The sequence below is a fragment of the Coenobita brevimanus genome, chromosome 8 (genome assembly GCF_032717465.1).
Source record: "Coenobita brevimanus isolate Jiangsu-jjx chromosome 8, ASM3271746v2, whole genome shotgun sequence".
NCBI classification, from domain to species: Eukaryota; Metazoa; Arthropoda; class Malacostraca; order Decapoda; family Coenobitidae; genus Coenobita; species Coenobita brevimanus.
Genome location: NC_136961.1, coordinates 32,986,942 through 33,011,497, shown reverse-complemented (window position 1 = coordinate 33,011,497; position 24,556 = coordinate 32,986,942). Strand labels below are relative to the sequence as shown.

The following is a 24,556-nucleotide window of genomic DNA, read 5'->3' as shown; positions in this document are numbered from 1 at the left end:
ACCTCGCTGTACATTCACTGACTTCACCTCTCTCAAAGACCATCACTTTACTCTTCCTTACATTCATCTTTAGATTCCGTTTCTTACACACTCTCCCAAACTCATCCACCAAGCCTTGCAGCTCTCCTTCGTCTTCATTCAACAATACAGTATCATCTGCAAACAACAGTACAGTAAGTTTCCAAAAACTACCCTCTCTCACCAGGGCCACTCCAACATCCACTACCATACATTGTACCTCTTTTATTACCTCATCCATGTACAGATTGAACAACCATGGAGACATGACACATCCCTGTTTCAACCCAACCTTCAAAGAGAAAAATTCACTCAGTTCACCATCCACACGCACTGCAGTCTTAGCACCATCATACATACTCTTCACAGCATTCAACAACTTCCCATCTACTCCATATATTCTTAATACTTTCCACAATCCTTGTCTATCCACACTGTCATATGCTTTCTCCAAATCTATGAAAGCCGCATACAACTTCTTTCCCTTCTCTAGAAACTTTTCCACTAAAGATCTAAGAATGAATATATGATCTACACAACCTCTTCCCTTCCTAAAGCCTCCCTGTTCTTCTCCAACTAATTCCTCTGCTCTTTCTCTAACTCTGTCAATAAGTATCCTACCATACACTTTTCCTATTATACTAAGAAGACAGATGCCCCTATGATTACCACACACTTCTTTTTCCCCTTTTCCTTTGTACAAGGGAATAATTATACCTGGCTTCCAATCCTCCGGGACTCTACCTTCCTCCCAGGCCAATCTGCACATTTTCCACATCCATTCTACTACTATCTCTCCCCCATACTTCAGCATTTCACCACACACTCCATCAATTTCTTGGGCTTTCCCCAATTTATCTTTCTTCATTGCTTCCACAACTTCTATCTTATTGATTTCTTCCTGTCTTCTCACCTCCCTCCTCCTCCTCCCAGCCATTCCCCAGCCAATTATACTGGCATTACTTCCATCCTCTATGTTCAACAATTCCTTAAAGTGTTCTCTCCATATGCTCACTTTTCCTCTCTTCTCCACTAGTAATATACCATTTTTATCTTTCACTCCTCTGCTAACTTCATATTATATATTACTGAGGTCAGTGGGTTTATAAAGGATAAAATAAATTGGGCCAGAATTATTGTAGAAACACACTTTAATGGCTTCTGTAACTGCTTTTGTTGTACCTTCATGTACACTGCGTACTGTGGACAGTGCCAGGGTGTATTCAATGGTGCCGTTCAGTGAACCAGAGTCTCAGCCGCTTGGAGTAGCCACATGGACTGTTGGTCGGGGCTTGGTGCTCGGATACCTGAACCAACTCTTCCCTCACAAGTTTGCAAAGTAAGTGGAGAGATTCTGAAATTTTTTTAGTTACCAGGTATACTCTTTCGTAGTCAGGACAAGTATACCCTCTGAGGCCACTCAGCACTTTTTCAAAAAAGTGCTGCTTCCGAACAGCGTTTTGTTTTGGAGTGTTTTGTGGCTGACAGGACAGCAAATCACTTGTCCAAACGAAAGCCGTATCTGAACAGTTACCACCTCCACCCCCACCACCTCCATCATCATCAGAGCTACTGCCACCACCATCATTTTCATAGCTACCACCACCACCACCACCATCACAGCTACCACTACCACCACCTCCATCTTGATCACAGGTACCGCCAACACCCGTACCACCACCACCTTGATCATGGTACCGCCAACACCCGTATCACCACCACCTCAGCTACCACAGTTTTCTGATGAATAGAACTGTCTCTTCACACCATCAATGAAGTAACAGACATCAGACTGTAGATATGCAACCTCACCTCTCTCTCTCTCCCTCTCTCTCTCTCTCTCTCTCTCTCTCTCTCTCTCTCTCTCTACAGATGCGTGAAACTCCACAGAAATGCCCCGCCGTATTTTTCGATGTATGCAGTCCTGTATGTAACGCCAATGAGGACAGTTATTAGAGGCCAAAGCATCCTTTCCGAAATTTGCACTAGACATAGAACTGAAACTGGTTCATCTGGGATCCAGTTCTACTGCCAATGTTCAGCAAAGCCATTTTTCCAATTTTGTTTCCACCAGAATATATATATATATATTATCGGCACCCTTTCAGTGTTACACATTGTGATACACTGACTATGATGTACGGGAAACGACACGGTTATGTCGCTTTGTATCCTTCATTTGTGTTATATATTACAGATATATAGCTGGATTCGTCACAGTAACATTGTACTACATGTCAACTCAACCATTTTTGTGAATAAAACAGGCATGCCAGCACTACCGACTGAAACATTTCACATCATATCCAACCCCAGGGTGCCGATGCTTTCTTTATCGAGGGTACATAATGCTGTCCTACTACAGAAGACGGCGGCAGCTATACTCACTAATATTGCATGTTTCTCAGTCATCGGTGCCAACGTGTGTGATGATGCAGACCAATTCTGGATCTGCAAACTTTGCAACACGGTTGTCATGCCAAGTCCAGGTTCATTGGGAGAGCTCTGTTTTGGTTGTGCCTACATTGTCTACACTCTTCTCTGGCCAGGTTCTGAGCTTCTTTGAGATGATCAATTCCGTCGCTGCAGAGGCTCACCATTGTTTTCTGTCAGAGGCATTAGTTTCAAGATCTACTGTTATGATGTTGGCTTTCTTCAGTGTTGTCCTTATATGATCTTTACAACTCATCCTCTGACCCCCTGTGTTGCAACGTGGTGCAGGGAGTTGGCCATACAGAACCAAGCGGGGAAGGCAGTGCTCAGGCATCCAGAACATGTGTCCAGGGCGTCTAAGCTTTTTTTTTTTCTTTTTTTCTTTTTTTAGCCAGCATGGTTTTTATGCTGGTTGAGTTTGTCAAGTGGATAATTTGTGATTGAGGGAATTTATTCTCCCATGTGCGTCCTGGGATGCGATGTAAGAATCACGTTTAAAAAGATTCAAGCTGTATGGTGGCCAAAAAATAAACTTTAGAGTTTTGCTGATCCACAAGGCTGCCCTTGTTCCTACTAGCAAAACATTTCTGGTAAAAACTTCATCAGATCTGAACAATATTTTGAGGATGTAGAAAATGAAGGCTTTGGGGATACCCGGCAGAAAGAGAACAAAATTCGTATACTTTAAGCACTGTTACAAATGTGTTAGTGTTTTATTAACAACTTTTAACACTACATAAAATAAAAATGTATAAATGTGAGTTCATTACTTACAAATTATTAACAACTATAGTCGCTGTATAAAACAAAATTGTATAATGATCTTGAGTTTATCCACTATACTGGTAAGTGATTCGGAGGAGAGATTAAGACAGTTGGTAAAGTATGGAAGGGTGTGCGAAAGGAGGAAATTGAGGGTATATAATAATAAGAGTAAAGTGATGAAGTGTACGAGATTGGTAGACGGTACGAGGATGGATATAGTTTTGAATGGTGAGTTGCTTGAGGAGGTTGAGTTTTTTAAGTATTTTGGGTCACATGTTGCTGCAGATGGAAGAATAGATGGAGAAGTGAAGTTTAGAATGAATGAAGTAGAATACGTGCTGGGAGGAATGAAAAAAGTGTTTAGATGACGTTCGCTTAGAATAGATGTAAAGAGAAGACAGTATGGGAGTGTAGTGGTATCGACTGCGTTATACTTGGCTGAAACATGGAACATGAGTGTAGCAGAGAGTAAAAGTTTAAATGTTATGGAGCTGAGGTGTCTGAGGAGCATGAGTGGAGTGAGGTGCATGGATTGAGTGAGAAATGATGAAGTGCGAAAGAGAACTGGAGTTATGCGGGAGATGGCTGATCAAGCTGAACAGAGATTGTTGCAATGGTTTGGGCATATGGAGACAATAGATGAAGAGCGATTGAAGAAAAAGGTAACTGGATCGGATATGAGAGGTGTATGGCTGAGAGGAAGACCACAAATAGGATGAATGGACAGTGTGAACAGAGCATTAGATGCAAAAGGGATGTCTGTTGAGCAAGGAAGAGTGGCTGTGCATGATAGGAATGACTGGAGAGAAATGGTGAATGAAGTACTTAATTGTTGCATGAATAAATATATTGAAAAATGGGTGCCTTTGCCTATGAATTTTGGTTGTTTGTAATAAAAACTGCTTCCGGTCTTCATTTTTTGTCCCTGCCCTTGGGTGGGAAAGGAGGTCCGGATGATGATGATGATGATGATGATGAGGTACTGTTGTACACTCAGTGAGACCAATGCCTCTTTCTGTGCGGTCATTCACCACTTATACTCAGATTTTCTTCTGTATGGCAAGATAAGTGTCACCAACTCGCCAGGTAGCACGGTCTTTTTTCTAGAAACTCTAACTTCACCGTCTACAGTTACCAGGTTAAAGAGTTTCATTTACCTGCTTGTAATGTATGCTGCTAATGGATGACTAGTATCTTATATCACAGAGACAAACAGTCCAACTTTCAGTAAGTCTCTTAATTCACAAGCATTGAGCTTAAAGTGATCACTAAAGAGCAGTATGTTCAAAGTATATATTTTTTTCATCATCCAGTGGGCATGGTGTTTGGCTCCAGGAGTACGACGTCTGTATTCATTATCAGGTATACTGCTTACAAATATGAGACAGTTCCATAATTTCCATGGAGTTTTCACGTGGATGTTCTTCATTTATTGCATGTGAATAGCATATTATCATTTCCCGACACAGAGATTCTTGATTGGAAAACATCACATTTCCTGGCTGAAAAGTTTCTTGATTGATCTTGTTCCATCGTTTCTGAAAATGTTTAGATGATTCATTTCTTGGCCAGATGACGGTCCAAGGGTTTTCCAGTTACAACATTTAATAAACTTACTTCAGATATGTGGTGACGATAGGCTAAGCAAATAAGTTCCATTCCAAGAGAAGTCTGTATTAATGTACAAGCACTTGACCGTAAACCTGTATTTGAAGCTGTAGGCTAATATCAAATAGCAAGTCTTTGTCTCGTAAAGTTCCTTTCCAAGAGATGCCTGTATTAGTGTACAAGGACCTGACCGTAAACCTGTATTTGAAGCTGCAGTATCAAATACTAAGCCTTTGGCTTTTGACTTAAGATGCCAATCTTCTAATAGCTCAATGTAGGCTTTGGCGTGTTCCTCACCAGTACTGCTGTTTACCTTTGGTATATAAAGTAGTTTTTCTGTTTCAAATCCTGCTGCCAATATGGCCACTCTGTCCACTTGTTTAGATTTGATACCTGCAAAATCCCAGTGCAGCAAACGGGATATAAACGAATCTGTGGATGATCTCTCTTTTGAATCTCTTAATTCCCGATTTTTAATCCGAGCACGACGTATACCACTTCCTGATAATGACAGATCAGTAACATCATGACCCAGAGCACTTGCTCCAGCACTGGTGACAAACATTGCCTAGACCAGAGAGATTAATCCTGCTTAATGCTGATGTAACATGTGGTGTCGCAAATATATTATGACTTTCCAGATTTCTTGGGTTCTGTTGGTCCATCTGGTACAGAAAGATCATGTGATTCTGAATCTTCACTCCTGTCACTGCTATTACTTAGATTTTCTGTATCTTTCCTTTCTGTCGAAGTAAATTCCTTCTCTTTTCTTTTCTTTTTTCTTGCTCAGATCTAATTTGCCTTCATTTTTCATTTTGTGGCAAGATTTTGTCAACAGAACTCACGCTGCACCTAGATGTGTCTTCACACTGCATCTCATTCTTTGAAGAGTATCTTTGCTCGATGTGTGAGAAAGACTGTGAAGTTCATCAGGAAACATTAATTTGTTCCTTTAACCTCCGATATTCAGATTTTCTTAGACGAGCTTTTTTGGGCAGACAATATTCATCATAAATTTTTAATAGCTTTTGCTCAGTGAGTCATTCCATTGTACTAGTATTCTGTCCCTTTGTCAGTATGTTATGGTAGTCCTGACAGCTAATTTGGCACTTTTCTTAAAGTGTTGTTTTCTACGTAATGATAAAATAGTAAAGTCATGAAAATTTTATGGGAAGTCCGTTGTATGTGATATCTCTTTCTGGTTTTCCACCCAGCTCAATCCTGCATCGTCTTTAACCATAGTTGGGGTTTCATTCACTCGAGATTTTTCTTGGAAAGATCATATTACATCTCCTGTAAAATCTGCTTCCAAGACATTAGGTGTGCTAAGCCGACTCCGTACCTGCTTTACCCCTGCACAGTTGTTGACTTTATACATTGATTTTGTTCGCCCCTGTTTAGAGTACAACTCTCATGCATGGGGAGGCTTTACACATACAGTTCTTCCCAACAAGGTGTAGTCAAAGGCTTTTCATCTCCTCTTACCGGCTCATTTCAACCTCTGTCTCACCGCGTCATTAATGCATCTTTATTTCTTTTTTGTTGCTACTTTAATGGTTACTGGTCCTCTGTACTATATGCTTGCACTCTCTACCACTATGACGGACACATAGCACCCATCTAGCAACAGACTTTCATCCTTTTTCTGTCCAACTCTCTGATGCAGGAGTTAATCGTTACTCCCAGTCCTTCATTTATGCAACAGGCCAACTCTGAAACTGTCTCCCTCTGCCTGTATTTTCTATTTCCTATAATTACTAGTCTTTCAAACACATTGTGTTCAGGCATCTCAAAATGAACGGATCTTGAATCTGGCTCTCTGTTGTATTGTTCTTGTTTTTTCTTGGAAGGAACGGTTTGTGGGGCCATGGCCTTTGGTTCCTTCTTCCTTGCATAAAAAAAAAGGTACACTGATAGGAAACTTCGAGTTTCTGGCATCTTAATCACATGCTCAGCTGCAATGGACAACAACAATATTAAAAAAAAAACTTGCTCAGAAAGACAAAAGTTTGTGACTGAAGCTTTAAATTTGTGAAAACTCTAAAACTGTACTCAATGGTACATATGTTACAGATCTGAAACAATCCTGATGATTATTCTTGGCTGTCCTACCCTTTAAGGTATGAAAGCGTGAAGCATTGACCATAGAAGCAGTTTAAATGTTGGAAAGCTGGATAGTGGGCAACTTAATTATGCATGTGCAGAGGTTTATTTTAAAACCAATAACACAAATCTAGTAATGAAAGAATAAAGTCTAATAATACTTCAGTAGGCTACCCAAATAACCGCAGTTGGAATTTCATACAAGTGACACAAAATCTTACTTTTTTTGCATCCTCTAATATTTTTTTTTTTTTTTTTATGTGACCGACTCTGGGCATAGGCTTCACAGCCTGCTTTCAAGGCCCAGTAGTCCTCCTACGTACCGCACACCTCTACATGTCACCACTTCGGCGCTAACACCCACCGTCCATATTGAATACATGCTAGGGCTGTCTCATACAGGACTGGTGTATTGGTATTAGCGGGGGTATTTTTACAACATGTTGGCGGGCCTTCTGGTAGATCAGTAAAGTCTGATTTTATGAAATTCAAATCCTTAAACTGTTCCCTGCCTCAGCGGGATTTGAACCCGGGTCCGTCAGGACTGCAGGCCAACTCTCTACCGATTGAGCCACCGCCTCCCCCTAATATGTTAAAATGAGCTAAAATTTTCCCTGCGATGTCTGTTTGCCAAATGGGGCAGGGGCAACCTTGCAGAGCAGTATATTTTAGACCTTTTTTTTTTACCCATGGATTGTTGACCACCCTACTGTCCAGAATTCAGCACTGTATAAGAGGGTGGAGAGGCGTGCAGCTGTATACTCTTATCCCTTCGTCTCGATTCTCAAGCTGGTGTTTTCAAAGACTCTGGATCTGTGATGCATGAAAGGCGTCGTTGATTCTTGTAAGAACAGTTCCAAAGGAAGTAAAATTCTCCACCTGTTTTCCATTTTCGCCTTTTATCTGAAATGCAAGAGGCTCTGTGGTGTTGTTTCTCTGATATATTATTTCTGTTTTACTGACATTTACTTGGAGCCCGATTGCATGATGTCTGTTGGAAATGATGGTGAGAGACTGTTGCAGGGCTTCTGGGGTTTGTGCAAGGGACACAGTCATCATCATATTGCAGCCCTAGGAAATGAGCTATTTCAGTCTTTGATAGTGCCTGAAGACGTCTGAGAATAAAAAAGTTACCGTCAAGACGGAATGCATTTTTATTCCATTATCATTGCTGATTTGTTGGTGACCTATATGGATGACTACAGTGAGACAAATGTTGAAAATGCCCGAAGCCAGGACACATCCCTGCTTTACGCCCACCCCCACATTAAAGTGTTTGGATTTGCTCCCACCCTTGGACACATGAGCATTCGTGTTGTCCCATGCAGGCTCTGTGGGAAATATTTTCCCCCAGAGCAGTTGCGCTCTCTAAATTTATCATAGTTATCCCTGGTTAAAGGCAGAGATATATAGAGACTGTTGTTAATTATTCAAGCGGTTTTAATAACCCAGAAACGACGTTCTCTTTAATAATTCTTGTTATTGATAAATTAAATGCTACTGCATTTAACCCCTGTGGACAACTATGCATTGTAAATACATGTAATTATGTGGTATTTTCCACTGACCTAAACTGCGTCTGCGCGATAGGTGACGTGGCAAGCAGGGAAAGATTCCCCTGTTAAGGCAGATGTGGAATTAAGATATTTACATAGTTAAAGGGAATATTTGGTCTAACTTTAGTTTAAGTAAAACTAAGATTAATTTGTTAGATTTGCCCTGTACATATCATGATGTAATTTAACTGTATTTAGTACTGTAATTAAATAAGAGTTGGCAACCCACAATTCGATGAACTGTTGGGGCTTGCCGCGTTCACGCACTCTGCTCCTAGCTCTCGTGGAGCTAACACTCTGCTCCTACCTCTCGTGAGGTTAGCACAGTTGTATATACACACCATAAGGACGCTTGCTTCCCCAAGCAACTATACAGGCAGCCTCATCGTCATCGGTTAACGATCACTCCCTCTTCATATAGCTAAGTAACCTTTACGAATTGGCCAATTCAAGGGGGGATTAGCGAAGAGATAAGCTAGAAGAATAGTATTGTAGGTCAGTTAAATTTAATTTACGTATCGCCTAACTCTGAGACTTGTTTGATTTACTTAGACAACTTTAGGGAAGAGTAACGACCTACGAGTTGTGTACCGAGAAAATTCTTACATAGCGGTGTCCCGGCAGGGATACCGACTTGGTTACATTAAACATTTCTCACATTTTGGTGCCCAGAAAGAGGGCCCCGATTTGTTTACCAGAATTACTCAACATTTTTCACATTTTTGGTGCCCCGACCGAGTGAGGATAACCGATGTGTGCCGAGGCGCTGAATGTGTTTAAAGTTGCTTTTGTGGGGCACAGTTTACTACCATGTTCTATTGAAGTGGAAGACGTGGACGTACGTGTCTATAGAGCTCCGGGAGGAAAGGCAAGCTTTTTCTCTGAAGATGAAAGGCTGAATGCCGTACTAGACTGGAAGCATGACCGTACGGTCGTTTTCCTTGGAGGAAATGATATCCATGAGGACGTGGAGGTCAATGAAGTAGTGGAGAATATTTTAGCAGTGGTAGGAGCCATAGAGGGCTCTTGTAAATCCTCAGTAGCCATAACCCTCCTCGAGCCAAGGAACCTGCCATATGGCTCTCCAGTTTGTTATGGAACATATAAATTAATTAGCAGAGCTGTAAACCGAAAGTTGCAACGGGCCAGGAAGGGAAGGGATTTCATACATTTTAATGCCAAGCCCTTCCAAGCAATGTTGAAAGCTGATGGTATACATTGGAACCATCATGGTAGGGAAGCGGTTCTGCAGAAATTTATAAATTATGTAGAACATAAGAAAGGAGAGTTCTATGCTGTACAAGCTATGGGTGGGCCTATGGAGTATTGAGGTAATTAATTCTGAGCTCGGGGAATATGGGTGTTTTGGCAATTGAGTGTGGGGATGAAATAAAACCCTAGAGGTTTAATAACCCTGGGGGATAGGTTGAAATTATAGACCTAATCCCTACACTCCTCAAAATTAAATGAATAAGTAGCTGAGCTGTAATGAATATTACGAAATTGGGAGAGGGGATAATTTGCACAATGAAGACTTAATCCCTACCCTCTTCAAAATTTAAAATAATCAAATCATTACTAAGTTGAGGTAAAATTGTGGTTGGAATTCATATTTAAATTATTAAATTAGAACTCCGTCAACATGTCTGTTTCTTTATTGCAAAGATCTTCTAGTAGTAAGGCAGGATGGGTAACTAGAGCCATAAATGATTGTAACCAGTCGTTGGACCAAATACCTCTGTCCAAGGAGAGAATAAATAGTCTCCTAAATATTCTGAAAGATCGATGGAGTAAGTATGAAGAGAGTTACTTAACTTTAGAAGCGGCTATAGTAAAGGCTGAGAATAAGGAACTCTTAGAGTCAGAAACTACGAAGTTTGAAGACAAATTGGAAGAATACTTAACTGTAGTAAAGACACTAGAGTCAGAATTAGCTGACACTGCCGCGGAAACACAAGTTGTGGCACAGCAGAGTAGAGCTGTGTTACCACAAATAACGCTTCCGGAATTTGATGGAGAGCAGAACTGGAAATCTTTCTGGGATCAGTTCAAATATTTGGTACACGATAGAACAGATCTCTCTAAAGACACCAAACTTACGTATTTGTTAGGACAGGTCAAGGAAACACCATATCAACTGATAAAAGAATTACCAGTAGAAGAAAATAACTATGAAGTGGCTTTGACCATCCTTAGACAAAATTACGAAGACAGGGAACAAATTATAAATCATTTAGTAAAGGCTCTAATAGAATTACCCACGCCTAGGCACTATTTTGATTCCTTGCAAAAATTTAGAATTGCACTAAGTTGTAATTTAAAGGCCTTAGGTACTTACTAAGATATTAAGACATCAGATTGGGTGCTTTCAAGAATTGTGTCCTTAAAGCTACCACCGAAAACCAAGGATGCTTTGTATGGTAGGTACCAGAAGGATAATTTCTCCTGTGAAGAGATTGAGGAAGGCTTGATGCAACTCTGTAAACATTTGCAAGGAACATTAAACACTACTGAGGTCAAACAGAAGACTGAAGTAAAGAAAAAACCCATTAACCAACTGATAGGGAAAGTTAAGTCAGAGAAGACTAAGAATGTGCCTAAAGAAGAGATAGGTACTTTCCTTAGCTCCACAAAGGCCGAGGATAAGGTATTAAAGATAAGGAATAGACATGCTGAGGATATTAAGGAAATAAAACCTTCCATGGTAAAAGACAGGAAAGTTTGTGTCTTTTGTGGTGAGCAACATTCCAGTGTATTTTGTCATCACTACCCTGATTATGCTTCTAGAGTAGGGAAGCTTCAGGAACTGGGGTGTTGTATAATCTGTATGAACTCCGAACATACTGCCGCGGACTGTAAGACTAAATTAAATCTTTGCTTTAAATGCAAAAAAGATCATCATCATAGTGCTTTATGCCCTAGGATGAAAATTGAGGTTCCTAAACCTGCAAGCGTCAATATGACAATTGCAAAAGGGAATGCTCTATTAGTAATTCCAGCTGCAGTACCAATAGCAGAAGTGAAAGTATTGTTTGAGAATAGAAACCAATTGGTATGTACCCTGTTTGATACGGGTGCTCAGAAAACCTTCATTTCTGCAGACATTGTGAAGAAATTAAAGTTACCAGTTACCGGCAAGGTAAATCTAGCCATTACAGGATTCTTGACAACTAGGAAAGCTCAGTCTTTTGATTTAGTTAGACCTGTAATACAATTAGGCAGATATAAATGCCTTATAACAGCAGCGGTGCTTGATACTATGGAGACAAGTATATACATAAAGGGATTGAAGGAAACCTCTGATCATTTGCAAAGCTCAGGGATAAAGTTGGCTAAACGGAATGTTGAATCAGATACTGTGGGTCCCATAAAAATGATAATTGGTTCTGATTATTGTGGAAGATTCCTCCATAGGACTTTCAAAAGGAATAAGGTACAGTTGTTCAAGAGTCCAGGAGGTAACCTTATTATGGGTCAGTTGCCTTTTCCAAAACAAGTTAAAGGAGAGGCCAAACTAGTGGACTCAGTCTTTGTTACCCCCACACAGTCATTGATGGTAGCTAGAATAGGTGCCGAATTAGAACCTACTCAGATAAATGACTTGTTGGATGAAAACATTGAACCTGTACACAAACTGTGGGACTTAGACAGTATAGGTATACACTCTGAGGAACCAACCCCTGAAGATAAGATAACCTTGGATCTGTATAATCAGTCTGTGGAATTTAAGGATGGACAGTATTGGGTAGGATTACCATGGAAACTAAACCATTCAGTTACCAACAAATTACCAAGCAGCTAAAGCTCAGTTAAATTCTCTTCTAAGAAAGTTGAGAGATAAACCAGAACATCTGACCCTATATGATAATATTATAAAGGATCAATTGAAGAATAAATTTACAGAAGAGGTAGAATACCCTGTTAACCACAAAGAAGGACACTGCTTACCACATCATGCTGTAAGCAAGGATTCAGTAACTACTCCCATAAGGATAGTATTCAACTGTAGTAGTAAAGCGTCCAAGGGATCAGCTAGTTTGAACGATTGCCTATACTCTGGACCTACACTAACAGAGAAGTTAGGGAATGTGTTACTAAGATTTAGAGAGAAACCTTACGCTTACACAGCAGACATTAGTAAGGCTTTTCTCAGAATAGGACTGAGAGATGAGGATAGGAAATTTACAAAATTCCTCTGGCCTCATGATCCTCAAAATGAGGATAGTCCATTGAAAACTTACTGTTTCCGATCGGTGCTCTTTGGCTCTTGTGCTAGTCCTTTCCTCTTTTGCAACACTTTAAAGCATCATTTTGGAAATGCCAAATGCCCGAAATAGGGCAGGCTTTTTAAATGGATAATTTGCAAGATGTTGTTGATACAGACTCGGAAACATTAAGGGCTTATGAAGAAGCCAATTCCGAATGTGGGAAAGCAAATTTGCCGTTACAGAGCTGGCATACAAATTCACCGCTTTTGAGGAATAAAATACAAGAGGACTATCCAGATTCTGACATTCCCAAAATTCAAAATGTGTTAGGTCTTAACTGGGATACAACAGCTGATGTAATAAGTTTGAAACCAATTAAGTTCTATGATGTCACTCTCACCAAGAGGTCCTTGTTAAGTCAGGTTTCCAAGCTATTTGACCCATTAGGATTTGTCAGTCCTATAGTTATTAGGGGCAAATGTTTAGTACAGGAGGCTTGGCGAGAAAAGTTAGACTGGGACACTGAATTGGGTGAGACATATGTGGAACAATGGGAACAGATTAGAAAGGAGTTTGAAACTACATCAAGAATATGTATTCCCAGGAAAATAAACAGTAATGAGAAGTCGCACTTACACATATTTTGTGATGCTTCTCAAAGGGGCTATGGAACAGTAGCTTATTGCGCAACAGGAGAGGATAGTAAGATTATAATGTCCAAAGCCAGAGTTGCGCCAATTAAAGAAAGAACCCTACCTCAAATGGAATTGGCTTCCATAGAAGTAGGAACTAAATTGGCCAGGTATATAACCACAACTCTTGATACTCAGTTTGAGGACATTTACATATGGACTGACAGTGAGATTTGTCTTTACTGGATAGGGAAGGAAGACAGTAAAATTCCTTTCGTCCGTAATAGAGTGAAGACTATTACAGAGCTGTCTTCCAAATTTAATTTCATGCATGTGTCCTCCAAACAAAATCCAGCTGATCTGCTCTAGAGAGGTTCGACCGTAAGGAGACTGATCAAAGATAACTTGTGGTTTAAAGGTCCTAAATGGTTACTCACTAAGGATTGGCCTGAACAGAAACAGTACAGTATTGCCGAGGTTAGTGTAGTGAACTTGGATCCTGTAGTACCTGAGCCAGAAGTAACTGACATCAGCTGAGTCTCGTCAATAAGACAACTTCTAAATACTACTAAATTGGTTGTTGAATTTTTGAATAAAAAGGTGGGGTTTCAGAAATTAGATCCCCTAGAATACTGGCTGAAAAGAGTACAAAGAAATTCTTACGGGGAAATATATAAACTTATAAGCCAAGACACTGGAAAAAGGAATAAGCTGATGAAGAATTTAGGCTTGTTCTTAGACGGAAAAGGTCTGATAAGATGTCGAGGCCGATTGGTAAAGGCTGACTTGCCCATCCAAACCAAACATCCCATTTTATTACCTAAGAGTGGATGCTTTGTACAACTTATTATAAAGGAAGCCCATGATTCCACTCTTCATGGAGGTGTACCGCAGACCTTAGCCCAAATTCGGGAAAGGTACTGGATTCCTAAGGGTAGACAGGTTATTAAAAAATATCTCAAAAACTGCATCATTTGTAGGAGGTATGAGCAGCGACCTTATATCTACCCAGGACCACCAGCCCTACCGAAGGATAGGGTGAACATAAGTCGGCCCTTCCATATAACAGGAGTGGACTACACAGGGGCTATAACTGTTACGGGTGAGGAAACTCCCCATAAAGTTTACATTTGTTTATTTACTTGTGCCTACACAAGGGCAGTCCATCTAGAATTAGCGGAAGACCTAAGCTCAGAGACATTCCTCAATGTCTTTCGCAGATTTGCCGCTAGAAGGTCTTGTCCTGGCAAGTTAATAAGCGACAACGGAACTAATTTCGTTGAAGCAGCACCCTTACTGTTGAACATAATGAACGACCCAAAGGTTAAGTAGGCGCTGGGAATCCGAAATTGTATTTGGCAGTTCACAGCTCCAAGAGCTCCATGGCAAAATGGATTTACCGAAAGAATGATTGGTATTGTCAAGAACTGCCTGAGGAAAACATTACATAGAACTAAGATCACGAGAGAAGATTTAAGAACAGTAATAACTGAAATTGAAGCCAGGGTTAATAATAGACCTCTGACTTATCAAGATGACACTAGCGACTCGCTAGAGGCCTTAACACCGGCTCACATGTTATATGGCAGGAAGCTCCATCCGATGCCTTGTGTGGATATCCAGGAAGAAGTTGATGATCCTAACATAGAAAATAATGATTTAGGACAACATCTTCGGGAGGGATATCAACATATGAAAAGGGTGCTGGATACATGGAATAGACATTGGAGCGAAGAGTATCTTTTGAGCCTACGTGAGAGGTTTTATGGAGCTCAAGCTGCCAGCAACAAATCAGTTATTAACATAGGAGATGTGGTCTTAGTGAAGACTGAACAGCCAAGATCCCAGTGGCCATTAGCTAAAGTGATCTCCACACACCCAGATTCTGAAGGGGTGCTGAGACTCGTAAAAATAAAATGCAGGGGACATACCAGTATAAAAACTATTGATAAACTGGTACCCCTTGAGTTAGCAGCCACTCCGGATCCAGAGAATGGTGAAGATCAAACGGGTCAAGAGGCGCGACCTAGTAGGGCCGCAGCACAGGGTTCTCGAGAACTATGGAGGGAACTCTTGGCTAAGGGTCATATTACATGATACAACGTATCATTTTCCGCCGGCCCCAAAACTGTGGGAAATATTTTCCCCCAGAGCAGTTGCGCTCTCTAAATTTATCATAGTTTATCCCTGGTTAAAGGCAGAGGATATATAGAGACTGTTGTTAATTATTCAAGCGGTTTTAATAACCCAGAAACGACGTTCTCTTTAATAATTCTTGTTATTGATAAATTAAATGCTACTGCATTTAACCCCCGTGGACAACTATGCATTGTAAATACATGTAATTATGTGGTATTTTCCACTGACCTAAACTGCGTCTGCGCGATAGGTGACGTGGCAAGCAGGGAAAGATTCCCCTGTTAAGGCAGATGTGGAATTAAGATATTTACATAGTTAAAGGGAATATTTGGTCTAACTTTAGTTTAAGTAAAACTAAGATTAATTTGTGAGATTTGCCCTGTACATATCATGATGTAATTTAACTGTATTTAGTACTGTAATTAAATAAGAGTTGGCAACCCACAATTCGATGAACTGTTGGGGCTTGCCGCGTTCACGCACTCTGCTCCTAGCTCTCGTGGAGCTAACACTCTGCTCCTACCTCTCGTGGAGTTAGCACAGTTGTATATACACACCATAAGGACGCTTGCTTCCCCAAGCAACTATACCAGGCAGCCTCATCGTCATCGGTTAACAAGCACTTCCTCTTCATATAGCTAAGTAACCTTTACGAATTGGCCAATTCAAGGGGGGATTAGCGAAGAGATAAGATAGAAGAATAGTATTGTAGGTGAGTTAAATTTAATTTACGTATCGCCTAACTCTGAGACTTGTTTGATTTACTTAGACAACTTTAGGGAAGAGTAACGACCTACGAGTTGTGTACCGAGAAAATTCTTGCATAGCGGTGTCCCGGCAGGGATACCGACTTGGTTACATTAAACATTTCTCACATTTTGGTGCCCAGAAAGAGGGCCTCGATTTGTTTATCAGAATTACTCAACATTTTTCACAGGCTCTTTATGATGGTATGAAATTTGTTTGGACCTCCTAATTTTGACAGAGGATTCCACAAAACTTTCCTGTTGACAGTGTAAATGCTTTTCCAAGGTAGCTGAATGCATTATACAAGCCACAGTTTTACTCATGGCATTCTCTTGTATACGTTGGACAACAAAGACCATATCATTGGTACTTCATTCCTTTCGAAGTCTACATTGTATTTCAGGAAATGTTGACTTAGATGTTTTGTCAGTCTGGATAACATTATCTTGGCTAGTACTTTACTACCCTATACAGAGATGGAGATGTCTCTGCTGTTGTCACAATCTGAGCGGTCCCCTTTCTTTTTGTGGACGGTTAAAAATCAGAATTAAGCCATTCAGACGGAATTTTTTATTGGTTTCAGAGATTCAGCATGAGATTATGGAGGTGTTGGGAAAGTAACTGGCCACTCACTTCTATAAGTTCAGATGGTATGCCATCAGGGCCAGGGCTTTTTGTTATTTTTTAGAGATCATATGGCCTGAACAGTTTCTGCAGGTGTGGGTGGGACATCAAGATCTGGTGCTTGAGGAGCATCTGGAATGTTATCAAGGATATTGTGCTTCACTGGGTTTCTTTGATTGAGTAAAGTGTTGAAGTGTTGTGTCCATCTTTCCTAGGAATGCTTGCTTGTCTTTCAAGAGCTCTCCTTTGGCTGATTGAACAACCCCAGTGTGAGGTGCCTTGAGGTGGTGTAGAGCAGCAAATGTTTAGGTTACCTTTCCCAAACCTTTCCCAGTCAGGGATAAGCAGTTGGACATCCATTTCCGGCTGCTCAGTCACATGGGATGCTGCCGAGGACATGGCGTGCTCCTATGCCGTCATGCCAGCGACCACTGAGCCAGTGCCACCTATATGCAGGGCTAGAGCTAGTGATTTCCAGTCACATCCATGACCTGTCACTGTCACCCTCTCCTGTCACCATCTGTCTTTTGTACTGACGAAAGATGAGATGGTAGGTGAGTGCAGCAGTGGACTTGCGCATTGAATTAATTTGGTGTAACAGTGAGGTTGTGCAGTCCTTACCACCATGTAATTTGACACTTCTCAGCCTGAGAATCATAGTAAAAACGAAACGTGTATCCAAATTACGTTCGTTGATGCTCCTGGCCTCAGTTTCAGGTAAAATAAGTAAAATCTACCATTCCGCAAAATTTCGTTTTCCTGACAATATTCACATAAGACCTGGACCCCATTTTTCAAGAATGTACAGTGATTCGGTGAATAAATGAGTGAGCAAGTGACATATATATGGACATGCAATATTTTTGGCCACTGTTGTCAGCCCTATATAAACAGTGTTTAATTGGAGAGTCGTTCTGAAATCTTTACTAACCAAGGGTCATGTCATCGAGTCTCTTAATTACTGAATTCTAGGAACAGCTATATCAGATAAAATAATTTTCTCAATAATTCAGTGAGAACACAAAACGATCGCAACTGGTACCTCATAACTTCACAAACATTCTCCTGATGGTAACACAATAGGGCTTCAGTGCCCTACATGTTTTTGGCTACCTGCTCCTCTTTCTCTTTTTGCATAACTTGCCACAAATACTGGACTTTGAGAGAAATCTGGGAATAACCGATGTTATGGTCGCCCTGCAGTTTTTCATAGCCAACATGTCTGAGGATGTCACGGGTAGTAGTGTGATGAATTTAACTGCAACAAACAAGGTTCTTCCGTAGACAATTGCCATGATCGTAGTATTTCTCCATAGCAGCATTTTTTTTCTAATCTAAAATTTTCCACAGAGTGACAGAAAAGTCACTGGGCAGAGGGATACATTGCCAGACCATCCCGCCAAACCTAATGCTGTCACAGTCCACACTTTACCATCTTAACAGTGCTGCACTTACACTACAACACATTACAGTCGCCCAACACATTGACACACTACCAAACTTCTCGTTACCACACCTCACACTAGTGCATTTAATGCTGTTGCACCTCACACTTCCATACATCACAATGCCACACTTCACACCGTGTCATTCCTCACACCTCACACGGACATTGCTACACTAACACACCTCATGGTGTTAACTCACACACGGTCACACCAAAGACTGTCACACGTCACACTACAAGACCTCTCAGCCACACTCTATACATCTCACACTGCCACATCTAACACTGCCGCACCACAACCTGTCACATCTCACACTGTCACACCTCAAAATGTTACTCAAGATACTGTCACAATTCACACGGACACTTATCATTTTCGCGCACCACACACAGTCTCACATCTTACTGTCACCGTACACAGTACCATGCCACACACCGTCTCACCTCTCAGTGTCACAGTACACAGTGCCAAGCCACACACCGTCACACTCACACAGAAAACATTTCACACTGACATCTCCCACTGCAAGTAGCCGCACTGACATACTACACACACACACACACACACACACACACACACACACACACACACACACACACACACGCACGCACGCACGCGCGTTTCGTTCTGACACACCATACTCTGCGATATCTCCAAGTGCCACAACATTCACTGCCATACTACACACTGTCATACCTTGTACACAAACATTTCACACCGTCACACCTCCTGTCTCATACGCACAGGGATATCCCCATCATCCTGTGTATTTATTTATATTTATATTTATATAGTATATTGGTACTCAATGATTTTTTTAAATATTGTCGAACATTACAATATTTTGTAATGGTGCATCTTGATACTAGAGAACTTATAATAGTGATTTGTTTCTCACAAAAGGTTTCCACATCGTCCTCATCTGGTGGCGACGACGGATAAATTCCCATCACAAAATGTGATGGAGGTGGATGACCCAACGCAGCCTGGAGGCAAGCGGGTCATCGTCCAGGGAGTCATGGATAACATCATGCAGCTCATAGCAAGACGAATGAATCTAACGTAAGATGTACTATTTTCCTTTCCAACACGATGGCAATCATGATTTTCATCAGCAGCAGCAGCGCCATCATCATAATTATCATCATCATCAGCATTATTGTCAGCTGCAGGATCAGCGTCAACCTAACTATATTCTATTTAACATTATGAAGGAAAATCGCAAATTAGAAGAATAATCACCATTGACCAGACATATTGCGTTACACGTTCGTTTATTTTTAATCAGATCTTGACATTTTATCTACATGGTGATGTTTCCCAAGCCAGTATTCTGATCTCATTTTTTTTTTTTTATGTGACCGACTCTGGGCATAGGCTTCACAGCCTGCTTTCAAGGCCCAGTAGTCCTCCTACGTACCGCACACCTCTACATGTCACCACTTCGGAGCTAACACCCACCGTCCATATTGGATACATGCTAGGGCTCTCTCATACAGGACTGGTGTATGGTATTAGCGGGGGTTTGTCCCTGTTTTTCTGTTTTGTCGCACACATCGCTTGGGTGAGATGTCCTTGACAAAAGGATTTCTCACTATTTCGACTATTATTCAGGGACTTGTAGCCGGGTATACATGTGCAGTAGGAAGACAAGTAATATAAACTCGAGTAGCTATAACGTCAGGAAGGTGGGGACTGTGGGAGGCAAGATATATCTTTAATGAATTGGTTTATATTAGGCGGAGTGCTATGCTTGTTTATATGTATTATTCAAGACCTAGTCAGTTGGCTGTCTACATGAGTTTATCGCTGCTTCCATACATTGTCATACTCAGTACATTAATATGATACAAATCCTTCTTTTGTTTATCTGTGATTATATATTATTTTACTTAAATCGTGCAACCGCCAGACGATTTTATTCAGTACTGGAATGATGTCTACTGCTGAAGGGATTTTCGTCCTTCTTACTGCTTCCTTTCAACCTTCCTCTCTCTTAGCCACACTCTTGTATCTTTATCACTTTTCTATCTCCATTTCAATGATCATTGCTCTTCTGAACTGTCTGCGTGTCGACCATTACGGAAGGCGCGTAGCATCCATCTGGCAGCAAACTTTCAACACCATTTTGTCCAGCTCTCTAATAGAAGAATTAACCCAAACCCCCAGCTCTTCACGTATGCAACAGGTCAACTTTGGAACTGTCTTTCTCTGTCTCCATTTCCTTCTGCCTACGACCTCTAGTCGTTTAAACGCAATGTGTCCAGACATCTCGAATTGAACAAATATTGATTTTTTTTTTTTTTTTATTCAAGGAGGTAACAATGTTGCAGACTTCTGTTCTCTGGTTCCTTCTTCCGTTCATTAAAAACACTATATATAAAACGTAGGGTTCGAAAAGTTTCTATTACCCCAAAAATAATTTTCTGAAAGACGCATGAATAAAGGTGAAACATACATCATCGGACTGAGGAGGCGAGACTCTTCAGCCAGTTCAATTTAACTCTTTTTGCTCCCACCAAAGCATCCTAATGAGAGTGATGTGTCCGAATAACAATAATTTTACTCCTGTCTGCACTCACTTTCAACCATCAAATTGGGTGGGTAGACAGCCCATATCCCTAGGAACAATCGCTTATCTTTTGGGACCTATCCGGATTGTATTACAAATTCTGCATCAGGAAAACACTTTTTGCGAAACATTAATCAATGATGAGAAAACCTAACCCATTATGAAGAGTGGTTTGGAAATAACGTTGACCCTGTCGGAGAGATACGCTCCAGTGAGTGCCCCTCTAGTATGTTTGTCTATTAACAGGATTACTCAAAAACTAAAAGAGATATGGACCAAATTTGTTGGGTAGGTAGTCCATGTCCCAGGGAACAATGGATTAACTTTTGAGACCGATGTTTGTTCGTTTGTCTGTTAGCTGGATTACTGAAAAACTAAAAGAGGGATTTTAACAAAATTTGGTGGATAGATAGCCCATGTCCCAGGGAACAATCGAGTAACTTTTGGGACCGATCCGGGTCGTATTGCAGTTTCTGGATCCGAAGAACACTTTTTGCCAAACCCTAATCAATGATGAGAAAACTTTTCTCATTTTAAAGAGTGGTTTGGAAATTACGCTGCCCTTGTTGGAGAGATGTACTTCACTGTGTGCCCCTCTAGTTAATATCTGCATTCACTTTCAAACACCGTTATGTAAACGAAAGTCAGTACAGCCTCATCTGCAGTTGAAGTGTCCATTTTCCCCGAGTGTGTTGTTTTGCACCAGGTACTCTTACGTGAGAGCCGCCGACAGAGCATGGGGCGCCAGGCTGAACAATGGGTCGTGGACCGGCATGTTGGGCCTACTGATGAGGGAGGTAAGCTGTAACACTTCTTCGCATACGGTATGCTTTTTTCCACCACCATACTTCATTTACATGATGCTGTGGTGATGTTGTGGTGTTGCAGTGGTGTGAGGTATTGGTATGGTGATCGTGTTGTATGGTTAGCCGATGGTGGTGTGGTATGCGGTATTTAAATTCGTGCTCTCGCACGCTTCGCTAGCGCGGGTCGTATATATTGATTGATGTGTTTTCTGTGTGTGTGTGTGTGTGTGTGTGTGTGTGTGTGTGTGTGTTTTAGCAAAGGAACACAAAGTTTATAATCAGTTTCAGCCAAAATTGGTGGATGAACTGAGGGTAAGCGACTGACTAAACTTATTGCTTTTAGGAACAAGAGGTCAAGGTTATTTGGAAAATCAACTTAAACAGTTTTTACCCAATTTAACACAAAGCGTAGGGGAAGGGTTGAAGGTAAGGGAAGAATGAAGTGATTCATTTTCTATAAAAGCCGATCATATGTCAAGATCACAGGGGCAGGTCATAGATCGACCTGCGTGTGTGTGCGTGTGTGTGTGTGTGTGTGTGTGTGTGTGTGTGTGTGTGTGTGTGTGTGTGTGTGTGTGTGTGTGTGTGTGTGTGTGTGTGTGTGTGTGTAAACAATTTTGACCGAAATTAATCACAGTTGCTGAAAGGATTGCCAACCACATAAAACATAAACCCCCCTTTTTTTTTTTTTAGAACATTAGGTCAAAGGTCGAGGTCATGGAACAAGGTTAAACAAAGTTTTTCCAATTTAGACTAAACAGTGTCGTATATCAGGGTTTTAGGAAAAAAAAAAAGGACTGAACAGTTAAGGGTCAGGCAAGAACAAAAGGATTCATTTGTGAAAACAATAAGTGACAGGTCAAGATCACAGGGCAAACTATAAAGCGCAACCTATGTCTCTCTGTGAATAACATAACTAAAACAACTTTGATGTGTTTTTGGCTCAGGATAAGAGGATGAGTTGAGGATCACCCTTCAGGTTTATCTTTTGTTCTTGAGAATAATAGGTCAAAGTTCATCGTCACCTGAGAAGGTCAGCTTAGAACTTTTTTATCTAATGTATACAAAAGTGTGTGGACAGATACAGAGTAAAACAAGAATAAGGAAATTCGATTTTTTTGAATAATTCAAAGTTTTAAGTCACAGGGAATGGTCAAAGTTCAGGGTCACCAAGCAAGGTCAGCTCAGACACTTTTGAGCTGGCTTGAACCAAAGTGGGTGGAAGGGTTAAGGGTTAGGCTCGAATGTAGCAAAATTTATTTTCCCAGAAATCAGTTAAAGGTCAAGATTATAGTGAAAAGTAAAATATTGGCCCTTAGACCAGTTGGTGGGTGTGGATGTTGCGCTCTCCAAGTGGTCCTTGTTGAAATTGCTGTCTTATGATTGATACTGTAATCGTTTTGAAGTAATATAATTCGTGGTAGCTTGTTCTGAATGAATTCAAACTGATATTGTGCCGAGGAACAATAAAGCACATTAGATTTAGAAAAAAAAATGAAAAAGTTTACTTTTACAAGCTCACTCTTTGTAAACTCTGTCTATGTCTATTTGTTTGCCTGTTTTTTCAGTGCATGTGTATTTTGGCATATAGTGTGCAAACAACTGTTTGGCTATATGGATTTCCATTAGTGTAAAAGCAGAAAGAAAGATGGTCACTTATGACTACGATGAATGGAGGCGAGAAAAGAGAGACATACCAGTACTTCCAATTGCTCACTCTTCAGATGGACAGCAGCGCAAAGTTTATGATGCAGAAAAGTTTTTTTTATACCATTTCAAGTTATGCCAATGTTATGTATAAATATAAATAAATAAAATATATATATATATATATATATATATATATATATATATATATATATATATATATATATATATATATATATATATATATATATATATATAGTCATTTTCACTGATATTTATATCTGTACTAAAACCTTTATTCCTCCATCATGACCCAAAAGAGGCTAATATAAAGGTTGGAACAGTTGAGTATGCTTGGAAGCTGTATATTTTAACTTACACTTTACAATATATAACATAAATTTGACACTTCAGTGCACTGGGCAGTTACAGACCATTAATTCTGAGACAATAATTCTACAGCTTATGCAACGCAGCAGCTTATTCCTCGTTACTTATATATCTAGTGAATCACATGTCCTTTCCACACAAGAGCTTGGCTCAGACTTGTTGCTCACAGGGAGCTGGGGACTGATTTCATCATGTCCCTCCCCAAATGCATAACCCTGTTTTTATTTTCATTTCTTACCACAAAATAAGCCTTGAGTGTTGGGGTGCTCAGATTTCAGTCACACTGATTCTTAAGTAATGATGCTGTTGTAAACAATGATCAAATGCATTCTACCCCTCAGCGTAATCTTTTTTCTACGTTTATAAAAACATCACTTCAACATTTAAGTCACTCCCAATATTAACTTGATAATTGATGGAATGACTCCAACTATCTGTCAATCAGCCAGTCCATTATTACCCTGTAAGGACTAAACCAGGCTGAGCTAGGTTATTTAGTTTGACTGACGGCGTCATGTGAACAATAACCCCCAACCAGCCCTTGGATTTAAACCCTTGTGAACCCTCTGGACCACTGGTTCCCGACCTTTTTTCTGTCTTTTCCCCCTTCAACCAGCTCACCTGTTCGAATTTCCCCCTTCATATAGACAAGGAAAAAAAAGTCAAAACACAAAATTTATTTGCTTAATAGTACAAATAATGTAATAAACAATTATTAAATTAAAAGTTCTTTTCGTTAGTTGTGACTTTGTCATCTAGTAGGATGGCTGAATTGCTTCTTGCTGATCAGTGCCTCATTGTCAGGGGAGGTAGTAGACAGCGCGCAACGCATATCACATTCCACGTCAAGACTGTTTCGT

At 40.5% G+C, this 24,556-nt stretch overlaps 1 protein-coding gene across 1 annotated transcript in view; it reads left to right on the top strand.

Moving 5' to 3' along the window:
• The window catches only part of LOC145407395 (uncharacterized), a 110,326-nt gene that overhangs the window by 20,514 nt on the left and 65,256 nt on the right, over positions 1–24,556 (top strand). The window contains exons 5-7 of the mRNA XM_080278332.1: positions 1,229–1,357; positions 19,185–19,343; positions 21,560–21,650. Coding sequence (XP_080134458.1) covers positions 1,229–1,357; positions 19,185–19,343; positions 21,560–21,650 — 379 coding nt within the window. The remainder of the gene's footprint in view (positions 1–1,228; positions 1,358–19,184; positions 19,344–21,559; positions 21,651–24,556) is intronic.